General features: G+C 38.5%; 1 protein-coding gene across 5 annotated transcripts in view; it reads left to right on the top strand.

The window, feature by feature from the left end:
* Positions 1-20,178, top strand: part of EPS15 (epidermal growth factor receptor pathway substrate 15) — a 66,823-nt gene that overhangs the window by 32,135 nt on the left and 14,510 nt on the right. For all 5 annotated transcript variants that reach the window (XM_027894235.1, XM_027894263.1, XM_027894225.1 and 2 more), the window contains 10 exons: positions 403-468; positions 926-1,051; positions 1,425-1,484; positions 2,296-2,496; positions 3,587-3,732; positions 4,620-4,779; positions 8,218-8,303; positions 13,593-13,665; positions 18,152-18,313; positions 18,992-19,189. In XM_027894235.1, coding sequence (XP_027750036.1) covers positions 403-468; positions 926-1,051; positions 1,425-1,484; positions 2,296-2,496; positions 3,587-3,732; positions 4,620-4,779; positions 8,218-8,303; positions 13,593-13,665; positions 18,152-18,313; positions 18,992-19,189 — 1,278 coding nt within the window. The remainder of the gene's footprint in view (positions 1-402; positions 469-925; positions 1,052-1,424; positions 1,485-2,295; positions 2,497-3,586; positions 3,733-4,619; positions 4,780-8,217; positions 8,304-13,592; positions 13,666-18,151; positions 18,314-18,991; positions 19,190-20,178) is intronic.

Raw genomic sequence — 20,178 nt, 5'->3', positions numbered from 1 at the left:
TCTTTTGATTGAACATTTGAACTCATTAGTGGGAACTGCTGTTAAGTGAACAATTAGGAAGGTTTGGTATAAATACCAAAAAAAAGTTGTTGGGCAATGGGGCCCTACAACAGGGGGAAATTAAGCCATATGGAGTAAGATGCTAAATGTTCTGGTTGGGATTTTAATATAAAATTATGTGTAATTTGAAGGGAAAAAAAGAAATATATGGTATTTGTTCTATTGGTGTTGTTCTTAATGGAAGAAACATTTTAAACTTTTTACTCTAAATTTTGTTATGAGTGACTAAAATGCAGGTCTGGCTTTGAGAGGCACCTTCTCAAATAAGGGAGTGTATTTGCAAATCCAGAATCATGTCTCTTTTAATGTGGGGTTTTTTTTCCCCCCCCTGTTTTTCCTTAGACTGATACCAGTAGTCCTTTGCTACTCAGTGGAACAGCACCAAGTGATCTACCATGGGCTGTTAAGGTAAACTGAATATCAGACTGTTACCAAGAACTATTATCTGGTTTGCAAGAAAACATGTCTTTCTGAGAAAAATTTAATGCTACTGGTAGTTACAGTTTATAAAGTCTAATGGTTACCATTCCTGTCAAATCTGTAATTGGGCTAGAAGACCTAATTTGATAAGAACACCTGACCCTTGGGAAATCTCTTCATGTTTAGGAACTTGAAATAAAGAAAAAAAAAGAAAAAGGAATAGTGACCTGAAGCCTTGAAAATAATTGAAGGAGAAATCTCAGTGGGTTTTGAATGAGTCTCTAGCTGATTTTAAAATAATACCTTTTTCATATTTTCTTATAAGCATTAGGATCTGCAGTGTGTGTTTATTAAAAAAGAAAAAAGTGCTTTTGAAAGAACTGCTGCTTCTTAGGCTACGAGTGTGACTGTTTGCATAAGTAGTATTTTTCTTCTGCCCCTGCAGCCAGAAGACAAAGCCAAGTATGATGCTATTTTTGACAGCCTAAATCCAGTGAATGGACTGTTGTCAGGGGATAAGGTGAAACCTGTACTCCTTAACTCCAAACTGCCAGTGGACATCTTAGGACGAGTAAGAATACCTTTCTTCTTAATTGTGAATTCACAAATAATGCCTGTGCTGCACTCAGCAATTTCTGTTGAAGGTTTGTAGTAACGAGCCTATTAAATTAACTATGAAACTATTAAATGCCATCTTCTGGAGTGGCCACACACAAGTGCAACTGTTAAACTGAAAAATTAAATAACATTTCTTTTGATATTTGGATAGATCACCTCTTACACCAGGGTAGGTTCCTCACTGAAAACTAATGCTGGTAATCTCAATAGCACTTGGGATATGGTGGAAGGAGGCTGTTCTCACGTTTGTTTTTAATGAGGTTTTAAATAGGAAGATGCTGCAGTTCAGGCAAGCATCCCTACATTCTGCTTTTTTTTTTTGGCAGGTGTGGGAATTGAGTGACATTGATCGTGATGGAATGTTGGACAGAGATGAGTTTGCAGTTGTAAGTACCTTCTGCCTCCTGGGGTTTTGAAATACTGATGGCAGAGTTTAAAATAGATGCCTCGTATAATAATTTTTGACTGTGTGATTCATTTATTATCCATATTTGGAGACCTTAATCAAGTTTTAGTACTGTTTAATGTTTCTGTCAGTTTGTTGAATGTCTCTCAGTGCACAGCAGTAACTTTCTTTTGAGGGCTAAATGAGCCATTAAAATCTTACACCTGAGATCTGCTGTCCCAGGAGACACTGAGTGTTTGCACTGAGGAAGTTTTACCTTAACCTTCAGTATTTATAGAACTTGAGTGCCTCAAGATACCCTTGAGGAAAATTTTTGTGAGGAAATTATATATAAATTCTTCAGAAGTTCTTAGCAGGTTACAGTTTTAACACTTTTTATGCCAGGACTGCTGAAATAATGTAAAAAGTGGTAAATAAGAGATGGCCACAGTAAAAGAATAGATGCTAAGTGGAGCAATTCCTGGGGAAATGGTGGTGCATTAAAATTAAGTATTTGAAGTCCTCTCTCAAATAAAATTCCACAAGTTGTGGTACAAGCCTGGTAATATTTAAGAGAATCCTTTTAATGTTCTAAAAAATACTGAACTTCATTTGCTAAGCACTGAACCTGAAATGAAAGTAGTACTGAGACACAGTCAGCAGGCAATAAGCTGCAGTTTAGTTGAGGGGCTTGTTAAGGAGAAACACAATGAAAAAATTATACCAGGATACTTGTTAACTAATTCTTTAGCCTATATATTTGTGTTTATTACTTGTATATTTACATCCACACACCTTGTTTTCTTCTTCAGGCCATGTTTTTGGTGTACTGTGCTTTGGAGAAGGAACCAGTGCCAATGTCCTTGCCTGCAGCTTTGGTGCCACCATCCAAGAGAAAACCACTTAGTGTTCCAGGAGCAATGCCATTAATTCCATCTTCAACATCCACCAAAGAGTCTCATCAGTCCTTGCCACCTGTAGGCATTTTAGCTGCCAAAACACCATTAACACAGGTACAGTTCTGAAGTTATTGATGATTAGAAGATTTCTCTTCTTAATTTAAGATTTCTGCTCTTTGGAGACTGCCTGTATAAAGAGTCTTGCTACAGGTTTTTAGTTTGCTTCTTGCCCTGTTGATTGGTTGATGGATTCTAGAAGTTTGTTTTAGACTCCAGAATTTAAGAAATGGCTTCCTAAGAAGATTGTAATTTTGTCATTCCAACAAGATTATAGTTCATTATATTCAAACTAAGAAAATAAATAATAAGTAGGTCTAAGGTAAGATCTGTAGTATTTAATGCATCAGATGCTGCTCGAACATTTGGGTACCCATATTTGAGTAATCAATAGGAAACTGGCATCTTAATTCTGGAAATGCCAAAGTTTTCATCTGGCAGTCTACTTGACTGATGATAAGTCTTGCAGTATGTACTACAAGGCAGTGCCATTCTGGGGGAGTTTCAGTGTGTTTTGTGTACAGCACCATTTGGGAGTCATCTGCTGAGTGTCCATGTGTGCTGAAATTAATTAGCATTCATACATGCACTTGAAGCCATTTTCACTAAAAAAACCAGTTTTATAGTAGCTGAGTGTCGTGAAAAATTGCTCAATGGCTCTAATTCCCATCTTTGCCTTGTTCAGAGGTAAATTCTACAATTTAGAATGTGCCAGCTATTAACAGGCTGGACTTGAGCAGCTCTCCAGGCCCTCCAGCTAAAGCTCTCCAGCTGTGTAAATGGGACAAGATTGATAGAGCCAGACAGTCAGCAGGACTGGGACTGATCACAGTGATGAGGGCTCAGCCCCATGCTGGGAGGAGATCAGGGCTCCAGGGAATGCTTTTATTGCATAGGCAAGGAGGCAGAGCAGTTCCAACCAGCCTCGGTGCTTCACTGGTGTAAATGCTTTACTTCTGGAGGTGCTTGTGGATCTCTGCATGTCTCTCTTTTGGAGGATAAAACTGGTTCATGAACTAGGCACCTATATATCACTTTTTAAATCTGTGCTGTAATTCTTGAATTATGTAACTCTGAGAACAGAACTTTCTCTATCTTAGTATTGTGGTTTTGGTTTTTTTTCCCTTCCATCCTCACCCCCCTTCAGTGGGTTGTATCGCCTGCAGACAAAATTAAGTATGATGAGATCTTTGTGAAAACCGACAAGGACATGGATGGATTTGTGTCAGGTGTGGAAGCCAAAGAACTATTCTTGAAGACAGGACTGCCTTCTGCTCTCCTTGCACATATCTGGTAGGTTTTTTTTCCATGACAGCTGTTTAGGTCGTGGCATGGTTCTCGCTTCTTGTTACGGTGACTTTTTTTGGAAAGTGAAAGTTACTTTTTGTGTATAATAGCGTGGCCTTTGTATAATCAGTGGTAACTTATTGCTTCTGCTTTTGGGCAGAAATGGGGGGAAAACAGGTTTATGCCATGCACGATGTCTTATGGGAGGAGGTAAACTGCCTGAACGCAGATTTTTACAAACAAATGCTTCACTTCAGCTACCCCGTGTATTTGAGAATCAAAGTATTGCTGTGTCTCTAATCACTGATACTACCCATATACTGGTAAAAGGAATCAGCTGTATAAAATTCTTAGCATGCAAGATTTATGTCCCATCTCATTCTACAACTTATTTGCCTTTCCTTACAGCTGTACATTCATTGCAGCATGACACTCACTGCAGCAATGCATTCATTACACTCACTGCTTTTTTAATTCTTTCCCTACTATGAGCTATTGCAGGACACTCTGATAGGAACAACCTTTGGGTTTTTTTCCCCAAGGTATGGCTGACACATCCTCTAATGTAGGAAAATTTAGATTAACTTGTGTTGGCAGTGGAAATTTCTTTAATTGAGGAGGACCTTAGGTACTCAGATATTGTTAGTGACCCCCAGCCCTGACTCTGCCTTTCACCAGGCCAGAGCTCTGGGCCTCAACATGAAAACAGGAAGTGATTGTGTGTGTTTGAGTGATGTTTCCTATTTGGTACCATGCCTTACATCTGTATTGTTTTCTCCAAGAAGAGATGCACACTAACAGGTTTCACATTTTTAGATGACAGCAAGTACAATAAACAGGGCTGTATTTGCAGAAATGAGGATTTGATTTATTTTGTGTGCATCTCTGTACAGGGCTCTCTGTGACACCAAGGACTGCGGGAAGCTTTCAAAGGAACAGTTTGCTTTGGCTTTCTATTTAATTAATCAGAAGTTAACAAAGGGCATTGATCCACCTCAGGTTCTGACTCCAGAGATGATTCCACCTTCAGACAGGGGTGTCAGTTTACAGAAGGTAAGGATGTATTTGGCATATTTGGTATAAATCTCAAACAAATAATGTTGATTTCAAAGGCTATACAAGAAGCACCTCAAGTACTGACATACCTTTAAATTTATCATAATATCAAGAAGAAAAAGAAGTTTTAGGTGCAAAGAATTGACAAAAAACTTCAATCCATGTTTCAAAATGAAGCTGTCATTTATTACACCTGCCAACCAAGCAGAGAGTTTCTCTTTTGAAAGAATAATCTTGCTGCTGCTTATTTAAAGAAATTTCAGTTTGCATCTGAAGTGACATGCACAAGTTCAATGTTTTTCTCCTACTGTGTTCAGTTACCTTTTTTGCATTGATCTTTTTTATTACCTTTGGAAACAACGTGAACTAAAAGTTTAGAATTGTATATTTAAAGCTTTAAAAGTAAATGCTCCTCCATTTTATACTTCCCCGATGGTTTAGGTGCCTTCATAGTCATAGGTTGCCATCTGTCTTAATCCAACAGTAATCAGCAGTTCAGGTTGTAGTTATTGGAACAGTAGTGGTCATCACAAATTCTTATGTGACTGACACATCATGAAGTCTGATGTGAGTTACCTTTTCTTGGTTGTGCAAAACATTGACCCAATTCTGCAACTTCCTTAAACAGAATGAAAAATTCACACCTGAAAAACCGAAACTCAAAACTTGGCGCTGCTTTTGAGTTTCTGTAACTGGGATCTAATTCGTTTTTACATTCTGTTTTTAAAAAATAATTTGCTTTATTTGCAACTCTACTAATCTTTTTTGTATGTTTGCTTTCCTTTCTATGTCTCTTTTCTAGTTTGGACTGTTTTTTCCATTCTGCACCACTCTGCTTTTCATCCTTATTATTCTGTCAGTTTGTTAACTCTGCTTTCTCAAGGTTAGAGAATCTTTGCTTTTCTAATATTTACTGTCTGTTGGTTGAATAATGAACATCCTTCTAAGACTCTTCATAGTCACTTCTCTGAAGTGCCACAGTGTGTTCCAGTCTCAAGTTACTGCTGATTTCCAGCGTTGTTGATCCAGAAGAACCCTGAGGTTCTTCCTTGAACCCAAACCTCTGTGGCTGTTCCTGTTGGCAGCATGTGCTGCTTAAACTGGAAAGAGAAATTGCTGGGGAGGTGGTGACAGAGCAGTAGTCCCCTGGCAGTTATCAGTAGGACTAATAACCATGGTTTTACTGATGATATTGCAGAAAATTTAGTGATTAGAAACCATTAGATGAGATCAGTGTTGCTTACTGCTATTCTGTGTAAATTGATTTTATAACGCTCTCAAAGACTTCAATGTGATTTTTCATTACTAACATAAATGATAAGACTGCTGTGAAAGAAGGTAAGTTAGCTGTCAGTTAGCTCTGTAAAGCCTCAACAAGAATTTCTTCTGCTAAATTGAGCTGAACTTTCAGCTCATCTTGAGCTTTTTCAAAAGAGATGCTGTTTTGTTGATATGAAAGAACTTTTTTTGCCCAAGGTTATTGCTCAAGATTTGAACTGAAGGGACAAGAGCAGCAGGCAGAAATAGGCTTTGTGCTGGTTTTCTTGACGTGGTGTGGCTGACATTGTAAAAAAAAAAAAACCCAAAAAACAATTTAGGCTTTGTCTTCTGAATTGACCAATAGAAAGGTGGTAGCAGAAATATCAGTATGTAAAATGTATTTCTTGTGGTTTTGACATAGGGAAGGTTAACTTGTGATCCCTGATAGGTGTTTAAATTGCATAGATATGTATGCTGCTGTTACCTAATGTTTGATTCCCTCACAGAATTTTATTACCACAGTAGTGTAACTTTTATTTCCATTTTGAGGCCTGAATGCAGATCCCATGGATGGGATACAGCAGCAGTTTAACACTTGTTGCTGTGTCTCTTTACCTAGAACTGTTTGTAATCATCACTTGCATTACAAGCCATAAGAATTAAGCTTCCATGCAATGTCCTCTCAAAGAATTTTGTCAGGAATTTACTGTTATTACCATTTGGAGTTAAAAACTCAAAGTGTTGTTGCACGCACATTGCAGTGTAGTAAATGGTAGCATAGAGTTCTAACTTCTGTCTTTGTTAACTTCTATATTGAAGCTAAAAATGCTTTTATGCATCCAGTTCTCCTGAACGCACCAGTTCTCTCCTCCACACCAGTTCTCCTGAACAACTGAAAATAAGGTTGCACTGTGTTTTGCTCAAGTTTGATGCTGGTGTCATCGTGCAGGATTTATTTTAACTGATAAGAGAAGGAGGCCTGGAAAAAAATTGCACTTGTAGCTAATAGCTCCATGTCTTCCTTTTGCCCCTGTCCTAGAAGTAAAAACTTTCACTGTAATTCCTTTAGAGCAGGATTACTATCATAGCTAGTTTACCCATCTTAGAAGCTGTACATTAACCAGTTTAAGAATAGCTGTATGTTTGGAGGGTTGTTCTTTTTTTTTTTTTATTCACAGTTCATACCATTTGTTCTAGTAGAATATGCATGAATAATCTATAGTTTTACTGAATAATATTATTAGCCACTGTGTGCTCAGATTTACTGTTTAGGTCTTTTCCTGGCTCTCGTTATTTTTATTTTTTTTTTCCAGGGTATAGGCTTGAATAAACACATAGTTAATAGCACCTTGATTTATCTGCAGAGGAACTTCAGCTTTTAAAAACTTTTGTGTTGTTTTGAGAGTATCACTTGCCTTTTTTAATTACGTGTGTGTATTTTTCCTCTGAATTTTGTGTTTGACTTGGAAGACTTTATTCAAGACTTGAAGGAACTAATGTATTTATAGAAGGTAGTTACATTGACTGGCTTTCTAAACATGTTCATGTTGTGATAAGGCACAGTAGAACAATTTCAACATTTGCTAATTTGTGTCTTCAGCTTTTGTTCTCCAGCCACTTATGTGTGCTTTTTTGAAACAAATCATTTGTATTACAATCGTTGTGTTACAAAAACATCGAGTAAATGGAAACTCATGGGTGTAACTTACCTATGACTGTGTGTTGTCAAAGTTTCATTCAGTACTTTGAAGGTTCACGCTGAACTGTACTCTGCAACATGAGGGTCACTGAATGAAGAAACAGAAATATAAAAGTAGTAAATAAACCTCTCTGAAATGAATGCTAGGAAGCCATTAACTGTAAGATAAATCTCATTTTATAACTGGACTGTATGGGGTTTTTGTATGACCAAGTCGTCCTGTGCTTTTGTGCCAGATGTCTTCAAGGGTTTGCAGGAGACAAACTCTTTGAAATCTCTGTGCTTTGGCTGTATGTTGTGTTCTGTTAATGTGGCATCTGCACTGTTTGGGGTGTTCTGAGATTGAGTGTTTGAAATACAACGCTACCAGCAGTTGTTACAAGAGGATATAGCTCGTGTTGCTGCAGAAGTGAAGTGAATATAGTTGTTGGACAGCATAAGCTATAGACTAACGGTATTTATTTTTTATCTTTCAGAATGCTCAAGGACCGAATTCTGTAGCAGATTTTTCTGCAATTAAAGAACTGGATACATTGAACAATGAAATTGTGGACCTGCAGAGGTACGTAAAGGAGGAATAGTCAGAGCTGCCTTAGATTCAGTTGTGCTGTTGACTGCTTTTTAAAAACCTATTTGATGCCTAAGAGAAAAGCAGGTGCTAATAGTCTGCTTTGCTGAAATAAATGGTTAGCATGTCCGTGGTACTGTTCAACACTTCTGCTCTTTGTTCACTCACATGAGTGCACTTAATGACAGCAGGACTGTGAAGGGTCTGTCCCTCATGACCCCAGGGCGTGTTTCAGGAGCTGCCTATCTCAGCATCCTGAGGTGGAAATATTCTCCCTTGTTCATCTTAATTGGCAGATGTGAATGGAGCAGATCTTTAGGATGCTGGAACCATAATATAAATTGGTATTAGTTATCTTTGATTTGTAGAAGGAATTCATTTTCGAATGCCTGTAAGGAAATGAGATGGAAAAAATGAAGTATGGAGGGTGGGGATTGGGAAGATGACTTTGTGTATGGACCTCTGCTAAGGTCTTGACGGTGGTAAAGATGGAGATGCTTGTCTTCTGTTTAGTAAAATAAACTGTAGCACTGAGAAAAATTGTTTTGATGTCTGCAGACCCTTGGGTTCCATTGATTATTTCTAAGGTAATTAAGATGACTAAGTGACTAAGAAAATCAAATCCATATTTTTTCTGTAGTTTTCATCATACTCTTCAGACATAGCAGGTATTTTTCTTCAGCTTTTTTTTCGTTACTAGGATAAATCTACTGAAAATTCTATTAAGAATAGTAAACTCTCCTATTTTTTAAGTGAGGGTGCTTTGTCATGATGAAATCTGCCTCTCTAATTCATGTCACTTGCAGGAATGATTTAATTTGGCAATGTGTCAAAGCACAGTCTGTTTCCTAAATGCATAAATGTTTTTCACTTCAGCTGCTTATTCTCTGTCTTATTACTCCCACTGCCTCCTCACTTCTCCCTGCTCTGCCTTCCTCCATTCTTTAGGTTACATTAATTCCAATTTTGAACACTTACATTTATTAACCTGAAATATGATTTACAACAGTGTATATTTGCTGTTACTATCTTAGAGGGAAATAAATTGTTGGCTAGCATGACTTTTTAGAGGAGGTTGGTTTTCAGTAGGTGGGCTTGCAGCCTAACGTTCAACCCAGGCTGTTTGGGACTTGTTTTATTTTCTTTTCTTGCTGTGAGGTGTAAAGGAACCATGGCCTTTGAAAAGTCATTGCTTTCATTTCTGCAGTGGCAAGTATACATTGACAACATTTGGCACATTAGAGTGACATTAGACTGTTGAAGAAGGTTGTTATTTTTAGAACGGGGAAATTTATATGATTTAGAGGTTCAGAACAGGATTAACAGTGTGGTCAATGTAGGAGACTTTTCATCTTTGGTGAATCCACATTTCTGTTATAAGTGATGAAGTATACTCTCAGACTTGATAGTTGTCCTATAAAAATGTAATTTAAACTGAAGTTATTTTTGTTCATTATTAAAGAAGATGCGTTGTTCAGCTGTTGGACTTAATGTATAAGAATTCCGGTCTGTGATTCCATTGAGAAGTATCCAAGTGTGCTGCATTTCTGAGACCCAGTAACAGAAATTGAATCTATTTTTGAAGTGCACTTCCAAAAAAAAAAAAAAAGGGCAAGAGAGGAAATGGCCAAAAGAATGACAATGTGTGGAAAACAGCTTTTGGAGAGACTGAGCAAAGAACACGGAGGTGATGTCTTTGTGGCTCAGCAGTTTGTGTGGGCAGGATTTCTGGTAGCCAATAGCTTTGTAATCTAATTTTATAAATACAATGTCAGGAAGTGTAGGTTGAGGATCAGATGAAGAATAAAATGCTAGTGAGGATAATTTCCCCTCTGATGGGAATGGTTTGCCTATGGACCTTGTGGGATCTGCATCATTTTGAACCTGTTAGCCCTGCTGTTTCTAAATTCTGTTTCAGTTGCACTGTATTTTTAGAAAGGTATTTGAAGCTTTTTTTGATCAGCATTGTGGGAGGCAAGACCAGATGTTCTTAATATTCTATCTTGAGCCACAGAACCTTTCTCTTCCCCAGCAAACCCTGCTTTGCAGTCATGCATTCAAAACTTATCTACTGTCCACAGATTGGTGGGATTTCTTCAAGCTTTACCAGCACTACATTCCCCTCTAGGCATGTGAAGTAGTTGAGCTTAACTTGGGATATCTCACCAGAGGTGCCACCCTTCACGTGTGCTGGATAGCAACATTCATATTGTCCTGAATATAAACCACGTCAGAAGGGCCATAAAGCTGATCTGCATCTTAGCCAAGCAGTGAAAGAGTTTTAATGTAGCATCAATCATTTCTTCTAACCTCTGGTTTGGAAGTGACTGAGGTGTTGCAGCTGTGAAGTTTGAGGGAACAAAAAGGGGAAGAAACAAGGCAAACCCTTGGCATTTTTTTCTGGCATTGCCAAACTGAAGTACTGCTACATTAGGGATTCCCAAAATTACAAATGTATGGGAAAACAGGAAATATTGGGCAGCTGTGAGAGTAGATAACTGTACCAGCTCTGAGAATAGTCATCTGTCTCTTATTATGGAAAATATCTTTTTTTTTTTTTTTTTTACCTTTGGAACTAAGGTGATTTTAAGTGTTGGCCATCAGGCAGCCTGGCTGGGTTGAGTGGCTTGAATGACTCTGCTGACACAAGGGGACTGCAGCTCTCAGCTCTGACAAATATTTGTAATGTGCTGGCTCCCTTTTATAAATTACTCCATTCACAAATTAGTATTAAACTTAGAGATTTACTAAAATTATTTGATTGTAAATCATGAAGCATCTGCATGGGAGAAACCATCAATTAGTCATTGCTTTTAGTTTATTTGATGTGAGGTTCTCCTGGCCTGACTGCTATTAAAATCCATAGGGAAATTGTATTGCTTTCAATAATTGACTTGAATTGGTTACAAGTGTCCTTTATTGGCGAGACCACAGTTCTTTTTGGGTTGGGTTTTGGTTTTGGTTTTGGTTTTTTTTTCAAGTGCTGATGTGTTAAGGGATTTTATGATCCAGGAAATCTGTCATATCCAGTAAATCAATGTTGTGACTTGTTTTTGGTTCTTTCAGTTGCTGAGCATTCCTACAGGGGCATACCAGATAGTTTGTAAAAGAAATGGAGGCATTCAGAAGAATTAGTGAATTAAGTAGGTCTGTGTTGTCTTTTCTTTGAAACAAAGAGGCATTACTGGGGTGGGGGGAGGAGGGGCTGTGTTATGTGTAGACTTTATACGCTCAGCTTGTTTTCCTTTGCCTGAGACTGCTGCCTAAGCTTTTCTTTTTCTGCCTGACAATACTTCTTTCACTTGATTCTTTCCAATTCATTGTTTGTGCTCTGATTTGGCTCGTGTAAGCTGCCTGTGGGTGGGTGTTGTATCCTGTTGCTTAGTCCAGATTTTAAGGGTTTAGGTACCTGGCTTCTGCTGAAATAAAAAGGAAGTGATCTGCATCTCTGCCAGTCTCTTAGGCACATCAGTGACAGGAATGTGGAAAGGCTGTACGATAAGCATACATACCTGCTTGCAGTTCTATTTCTTGCTCAGTTTTCCCACCCAAGCAGGAAAAATAACAAGTATTTATTCTCCTAATCGATTATTCTCTTTTATCTTCAGTCGGGATGAACATGTCTGAGTGTCTGCTGTGCTTAAGGGGTGTTTGAGGGCTTGGAGGTGTTTTCCAGCCTGACTTGTGTGTAGGTCTGTGGAAGTGCTTTACTGAGAGCCTTTGTTCATGGAAGGTTGTGGAAGCAAAAGCATCAGAGCTTGTTTCGACCCTGTGTTGCTGTGCTTTAAATATCTAAATACAACCATGCTACAGTTTATTGAGCTAGAGGAGTGTGCTGTGGCTGTGGTCGAGAAGGTGAAGATTTGTTCAGAATTTCCATTTTCTGAGGAACGGAGAGTGAGGAATTTTACAAAACTTGAAGGATCACACTCAACAAAATAAGTAGCCTTGTTCTTTAAAGTTCTTCTTTCCACAGCTTTCCTTTTTCTTCCATTTAAACCTTCCCTTTGGGCATAATCAGGAAGTTGCTCTTTAATCAGATACTGAGATAAGTAATAGCAGAACATAATCAACAGTAATTATTTACCAGAGCAAATGTTCATTTGAGATCTGACATCTGGATTGTTTTTATTTTCCATTATACATGGCTTAGCAGTAAACAAAAATTCCTCAGCCTATTTAAAGAGAATTTAGGGTAGACTTGCTTTACTTCAGAGACAGAAATACTTTTTTCTATATTAAATAGGAGTGAGTAAACAATAAAATAAAAAGTTTTAGATTAACAATCTGCTGCTATTAAAACACCTTAAGAAGTTACCTTAATTTCTATATATACCAGTAATGTCATTTGATAGATTTTCACTGGGGTATTTAATTTAGAAATGCTAAGTTTATCGTTCAAATTCTAACTTTTCATGTGTGTGCTAATTTATTAACAAAATCTTTAGGACAGTAAATATCTGTCTACAGAAGAGAATGTTAAAACTGTAGAGGTTAATGTTTTTCTGCCTCTGTGAAAGGAGAAAAGATTCCATATACTGTCTAGAGAGAGATACTCTTGATTTTTTTTTAATAACAGTAACACTCGTGAGGTGTATGTTGGGTTTTTTCCCTTTCTTATTGTTATGTCCGACTACCAAAAATTTATTAATGATAATTCCCCTGTCATCAGTAGTCACTTTTAAACTTGAATAAATACCTGGAGAGACAGGCTTGATATGACACAGCAAATCACGAGGTGTGGAGCCTCTGGGCAGGTCAGGATTGCAGCAAGCCAAGCCAGCCTTCCTGCTTCTCCCTGCGATTCCCGAGGGAAGGATCCAAAATCCGACAGGCAAAGGGCATCAATCGGCTCCATTGGCCTGCTGGAAATGTTTCCTGGCTGCTGTGAGCACGGGCATTGCTGTGTTTGCAGGGGTTAAGAGATGGAATCTGATGCAATCCCTCCCACTTTTCCTAGCAGTTTTCATTAGACAAGTGCTCCATAGCAACAGTGAGATCACTGGAGACAGTATTTCATTGATTTCTCCCTCCCGCCCCCTTCCATTTTTGAGCCATTCTTATCACTGGAGTGCAGTTGGTGGAAGGGCAGGGGGGTTTATGCAGAGCCCTTATGAGGGCTTCTGTCTTGTAAATAATTTGGAAAGCAGAAATCCCTTACATCTTTCGTGTTTAATGTTTCACTATGTATTTAAAGAGAGATACAGGCTTAGGGGGCTGGATAACTGTACCTGCTGTAGCTGATGTTCTGAAGTATTCTTGCATTGTTTGCTGGTCTTCTAGGGAAAAGAATAATGTAGAGCAAGACCTGAAGGAGAAAGAAGATGCCATCAAGCAGAGGACAAGTGAGGTCCAGGTAAATAAAACACTAAATTATTGTTCAGACACCTGATATTGCACCATGTGCTGCTTTAGTGACAGTGGGATTACTGAGTCTTTAGATCACGTCACTTATCCTGTAAAAAGAAAATGTGGCTAAGAAAAAGAATGTACTTTGAAGTGTATTTTCTACATGATTGTGGGTTGGTGTAGGTGTGTATATTTATATAAATGTGTGAGCTTCTATAGTCTGCATGGAGTGTTAAATGAAAAAGATTACAAAAGAACAGATTTTTTTTTCTTTCTTTCCCTCTTTTCTATCTACTGTATAATTAAAACTAAAGAGGACACTGTAGAACTGTAAATTAATTAATAAACTTAAGTGGCTCAATTAAAAGGGCTTGTGTATAGGGCTGCTTCTTATGAGTCGCAGTAATTACCAGCTTGGGAGGAATGTTGCCTCAAGTTAATTTTGCCTAATGTAAGTGAATTTTAAAAAGAATCTGTTGATTTTTATTTAAAAGGATGACATTGTAAAATTTGACTTTACAAGTGTTTTAAAGGCATTAAAAATGATACAGTCAGCATCAGTGTTTAGGGTGCTGACAGTCTAGATCTGAATTAAGTACTGCAAAGCAACATTTCAATTAAATTTTAAGTTGCTCTTTAAAAAAAATCTTCAGTGTGATGTCTGACCACTTATATTTATTTCTATATTTATTTTAGTGATCTGCTATTTAAAATAATCTTTATTTGGTTTGAGATCAAACAGTGCCAGTGATCTCTGCATTTTAATTTTTGGTTGGGCTGAAAAGGAGCTAACGTGTTAAAACAGTTGAGAATTTTGTATTTGGCTATTTAAATACCCTTAAAACCTGGATGATAATTAATAGTCTGACCTGTCTGGAGATAGTCAGGTACTGGCCTGTTGGTCATGCTGGAAAGCAGCTTCAGCAGCTGCAGGAATTCGTGCAGAAGTTGCCCATGCCTGTCATGGTCATTCCCCTCCCCACCCTGCAGATTGCCTTGCACGCTTAAAAATCCCCGTGGGTATTCCTGCTTTTGCACACAGGATGATTTTGTTCGTGTGTGCTGGAATCTGTGTGTGTTCACATTGAGTTTTCTGGGATCTTTGCACAAACGGTACCTGAATGTAGATAAAAATCTTACCTTGAGTGTTACAGTGTTATCCGTGGGTGTTCAGTGGCTGATGGTCAGCAGCATCACAGAATCAGTTTGTTGCATCAAGTTAAGCCTTTGTATCCTTAACAGTAATTTTGGAAGCAACTGTCTCAGGTCTTTAACCTCTTAGTGATCACACAAGCTCTTCAGGGTCAAACAGGAAATGGCTGCAGCATTTATTTAAGTTGGTGGCCCTTCACCTCTGGTCCTTTTCTTGCTCCTGAATGTTGGAGGACCTGCATGTTTCAACATACTTTCTAGGACTTCGGAGAATAATGTGGCAGACTAAGGATATCTTTACTTCAGGCTTTTTTAATTTTGGTTTTATTCTAATGGTGACATTTCAAAGATGGTGTACAAGACTAGCGCTCTCTAACCTTCCACTTTGGTTTGAGCTAGTTTTGTGGCATCACACTCCTGAATTTCTGATACCAGAATTCCTTCCATGGACACAAACTATAATATCAAATATAGCTGTGGTCAGTGATGAATCAAACTGGTTTGTATAGGAGGAGAGAAAGAATAACAGTTCTTTTTTTTGATATTTTTTCTTCTATAAAATAATTTATATACTATGTAAATAGCTACTAAAAAGCAAAGACAGAAAAAGAGTTTTCGGGAAAACATAGCAGGCTGGTGTGTTTCAATGTGCTTATTAAAATATCAGCTCCTTGGTAGCAAGGACTGAGGGGTGGTGTTTTCCTAAAGTTACACGCTCCAAATACCCCTCTCAGCATTGGAATTTCTCTGTTCTTCATTGCAGTGCATCAGTGCCACTGGAAAGTCAGTGAAGTTTAACTTGCCTGTCCTCTTTGAGGCTTAACAGTTCTTAGCACATGGATTGTTTGGGGAAGTACAGACCGACAAGCTGTTAAATCCATTGTCTTGTCTGTGAAAATACAGATCCATAAACTTCCCTTATCCTACACTAGTTTAGCAGGAAGAGTTCTAGTGATGATAAATCTAGTACAAAGATTACTGTTACCATCAGAATGCCAGTTTGTACCACCTCAAATATGTTCATGGTTTCTCCATAAAATCTCATTTAGTGCTTGAACATTAACTGCTGCTTCTATTCTGGGGGTGTTCCTGAAAATCAAAGCTTAACTGGAGCCTGGTTTGCTTCATGAAGAGGTATCTCTGAGTGTTGTACCCATTCTGTGTATACCCCAGCCTTTACTTTGAACATATGTGAACAAAAAACCACAGTGAGTTTTGGGTTTAGTTGGGATTTTTTCCTTCTTTTCTCTTTTGGGAACCATCAGGCTTAGTCAGGTCTCTTCAATGCTTCTCCACTGCTGTGCCTAGGACAGACAAGAGTGGAGGTGCCCTATATTTAGCTTATATGTATGTGAATTCTTGCTTCCTTTCACAAAAAAGCAGCTGAAATCTCTTTAAGCTGTTACTTTTTCCCCCATTGCTTGCGTGAAGTGTCAGCTGATACTTGCTTTTCAAAGCAGTGCAAAAAATGAATGGATCAAGAATGTCCCAATTATCCAAGTCAGTAGCTGCTGTAAGAGCTTTTTGTTTGTGTGCTGGTTTGTCTTTCATGGGTTAGAAATAACCAGTGATTCACCAACTCTGGCTGCTGTACACCGGTCACATACTCTTTACTGAACTTCAAATTTGATTTGGGGGGTTTTGTGGGGGGCTTTTGGTGCTTCATGTTTTGGCTTGGGAGGTTTTTTTGCATGGTTTTGGGTTTGGCTTTTTACATAAAAGCATTTATGATGTGCCTTCCAGTTGTCTTGAGGTTATCTAATTCCCCAGCATCTGACTGCTTGCACCATATGCCTTTCTATTTTTGTCTGGCTTTTTTGTCCTCATTATGGGAGGTGTTAGCACACATGGATGAACTACCCCCTCACAAAAAAGAACCCAAACAAAACACCCCTAAAAAAGAACAGCAGGTTCGTAGCTTACAGCAGCACACAAATGTATGATCTAATCAGAATTTCGTGTCTCTTGTTTTCCTACCCTCCTTAATTTTATTTATCTCTATTTATTTTTTTATTGTTGTTGATGATTCTTCCTTAGGTTACCATATTTTCTCAGAAAGGCTGCAGTATTCTCTTTTCATCTAGTATTTTTCCTTTTGTATTAATCCTTTTTGATCTCCCTGTATTATCTCTTCCTCTTGACTTTGACGATTCTTTCTTCATCCTAATTTCTTTTCTTGACATGTTTTTTTCAGTGTTATCTCTGCAGCTTCTTGAAGTATAACCATTCCTATTGCTCAGAAATGAACTAATTACCATATGATGCTACTTAATGTACTTAGAACACAAGACATACTTGCTGCTGTTTCGTAGATCGAAAGATGCCGTGTTGTGTTGTATGACATGTGAATTCCTCACCAGTACTGTTACGTGACAAATAAGTTTTTGGCTGATTTTTGCAAAATTAGAGGCAGGAATGCCCTAGGAGGCAGTGCATTTGGGTTAATAATGCACTGCTTTTGTCTTTCACCATGTCCCTAAAACCAGTTCCTATTTTTGGCTATGTGTTTTTGAAGGGGGAAGGAGCAGAATAAAGAATTTATTATCATAGAATCACAGAGTGGCTTGGGTTGGAAGGGACCTCAAAGACCATCTTGTTCCACCACGGTTGCTCAAGGCGCCATCCAGCCTGGAGTGGAACACTTCCAGGGATGGGGCATCCAAAACTTCTCTGGGCAACCTGTGCCAGTGCCTCACCACCCTTCCAGGGAAGGATTTCTTCCTGCTATCCCATCTAATCCTGCCCTCTGGCAGTGTGAAGCCGTTCCCCCTTGTTCTATAACTTCATGCTCTGATAAAAAGTCCCTTTCCAATTTTCTTTTAAGCCCCCTTTAGGTCCTGGAAGGGGCTCTGAAGTCTCCCTGGAGCCTTCACTTCTGCAGGGTGACCAACCTCAGCTGTTCCAGCCTGTGCTCATAGGAGAGGTGCTCCAGCCCTCAGAGCACCTCCATGGCCTCCTCCAGACTCGCTGCAACAGGTCCGTGTCCGTGCCAAGGAACTCAGGAAAACATTGCTGAAACATGGGACAGAGATAATGCAGCAGTCTGAATAAAAACTACTTTTAAATTCAAAATGAATCCCTGGTAATCTATGTGGATGCACGATCCTCAGTACCTCAGTGAGATTTGTTTCACTAAAGAAAACACAAATAACCTGATTATTCTTATGTCGTAGAATTAGAATTTGAGAATACTTGCCTGGCTATCATGCTGTCAGTGCTGGCTTCTGAAAGATGATTTGTTGATACTTTGAAATCTAAGTTAGCACTGCAGTTTGTGCTGCGGAATTTAGTGGTTAGGGGAGAGGGAACATATGTAAAAAAGCTGATCTGTTTTATTACAGGACCTGCAAGATGAAGTAAAGCGGGAGAGCAGTAATCTGCAAAAGCTGCAAGCTCAGAAACAGGAAGCCCAGGAAACCCTTAATGATCTTGATGAGCAGAAGGCCAAGTTGGAAGAGCAACTTAATGACATCAGGCAGAAGTGTGCAGAGGAGGCCCACTTGGTAAGATCTGGTGGGCAAGGCCCTTGGAAGAGTAAATTCCTTGTTTTGAACAGCTCAGCCTCTCAGAGTTACAGTTGTTGGGGCAGGAGAAAAGGCTTTAACAAGTAAATAGCCTGAGTGTCAAGGTTTCGTGAGCAACAGAGCATAGGAAATACATCACTCACTTCAGTGACCTCCTAATTTAGTATCAGTGTGTCAGCAAACATATTGAGATGTACTTGCACACAAATAAAGTTAGCAAACAAACAGTGCAAAATTATAATACAATAGAAATGTAATTAGAAGCACTAATTACTGGAACTGATTGCTTAGCGATTAAAAAATAACATCTTGTGTAGTTTTTTTTCCCAACATAAAGGTATTATATTTCTTTAAGGTCTAAAATTAACTTTTCAGTGTTAAAAGTATCTGTGTTGGTCAGAGAAACCGAATACACTGTTCCTATTGGGACCAATAGAGAATTAACTGTCCATTCAGGTACGATCTATATGAGGTATTATCAGGCATGATAATTCATTCAGATATGGTCTATAATCTCTTCAATAGCTATGAGATTTTTACTTTTTCTGGTCATAAATAATAGTACTTAGATGTGTTTGGAAGGCTTGATTGTTTTTTGGGGTATGGGGTGTTGGTTTTTGGGTTTTTTTTTAACTTGAAATACTGTTCGTGCTTTAGATTGCCATGCTGAAGGCTGAAATAACCAGCCAGGAATCAAAGATTTCAGCGTATGAAGATGAACTGACCAAAGCCCAAGAGGAGCTGAGCCGCCTGCAGCAAGAAACTGCCGAGCTTGAGCACTGCATAGAGTCGGGGAAAGCACAGCTGGGACCTCTTCAGCAACATCTGCAGGATTCTCAACAGGAAATCAATTCAGTAAGGCATTGTGAAAGACCCACCCCCCCCAAAAAATAGTTTGAGCTGCCAACCTTTAGTGTGGTTTGTCCCCAGGAGAAGGCGTTGCTTTCTTTCTTCTCCACTGTTTGCTCATGTCTTCAGTTACTTACACATGTGTTCTGTGGTGGTAGTTGTTAGGATTCTTAGAGGCTGATTTAAGTCACTCAAGATACTTCATGATTTTTCTCCAAGTTTTGTTAATAAAAGAGATTAATTTATGATACTTCATAAATAATTTGTCTTAATGTGAAAAATAGATAATGCAGACTTAAATTCTCTGTGTCCAGTGGTTATTGAAGCTTTCATCCTCAGCCATGGCCTGGGGCACATTCTCATTATTCTTTAATTGATGTGAAGTCAGTATAAAATTACTGATAACATTTACTTAGTGCATTGTCAAAGGGGGAAAGTAAAGTGAGTGTAAGGATAAATTGGGCTGAGATTAGATCCTAAGAAGCAGAGAGCTGGCTGCCCTGGTTTTAAGCCCTGTGCTTTGAAGTGTCTGCTGTTGTGTGCAAGACTTTCAGTGATTTGTTATTAACTTCAGTGGTGCGTTACCTTGCACACCCTTTCCTCATTGTTCTCCTCTGTGTTGCCACCTGTCTAATATATTAGCCACTCACTTTGTTATCAAGTTAAAAACAAAAGGCAAAGCCTGCCTGTGAACTTTGAACCCTAGAAATCCCTGACTTTGCACACAACTCACATCTGTAACTCTCTAGTTTATTTTTAAAAAAAACTTCTACTGCTAGAGTTCATGCAAGACCACTTTCTTCTGTTGAAGAGTCCTTGTAACATTCATTATTTTTAAATTTGGCTTCTAGTTTTAGAAACTGAGGAATAAGCAAATGGATTTTTCCATTGTTTCATCACTGGTAGAGGGAAGGTTGTACTATTTCAATGTTTATATACTGGTAAGAGGTGTTTGCAATGAACAGATTTGAGACTGATGTGTAAGTGGTTATGCT

This window comes from Empidonax traillii, unplaced genomic scaffold, assembly GCF_003031625.1.
Source record: "Empidonax traillii isolate 1590-97213 ecotype Southwest subspecies unplaced genomic scaffold, ASM303162v1 scaffold15:size5535645, whole genome shotgun sequence".
In the NCBI taxonomy this organism is placed as follows: domain Eukaryota; kingdom Metazoa; phylum Chordata; class Aves; order Passeriformes; family Tyrannidae; genus Empidonax; species Empidonax traillii.
This window is presented reverse-complemented; position numbering and strand designations above follow the sequence as displayed.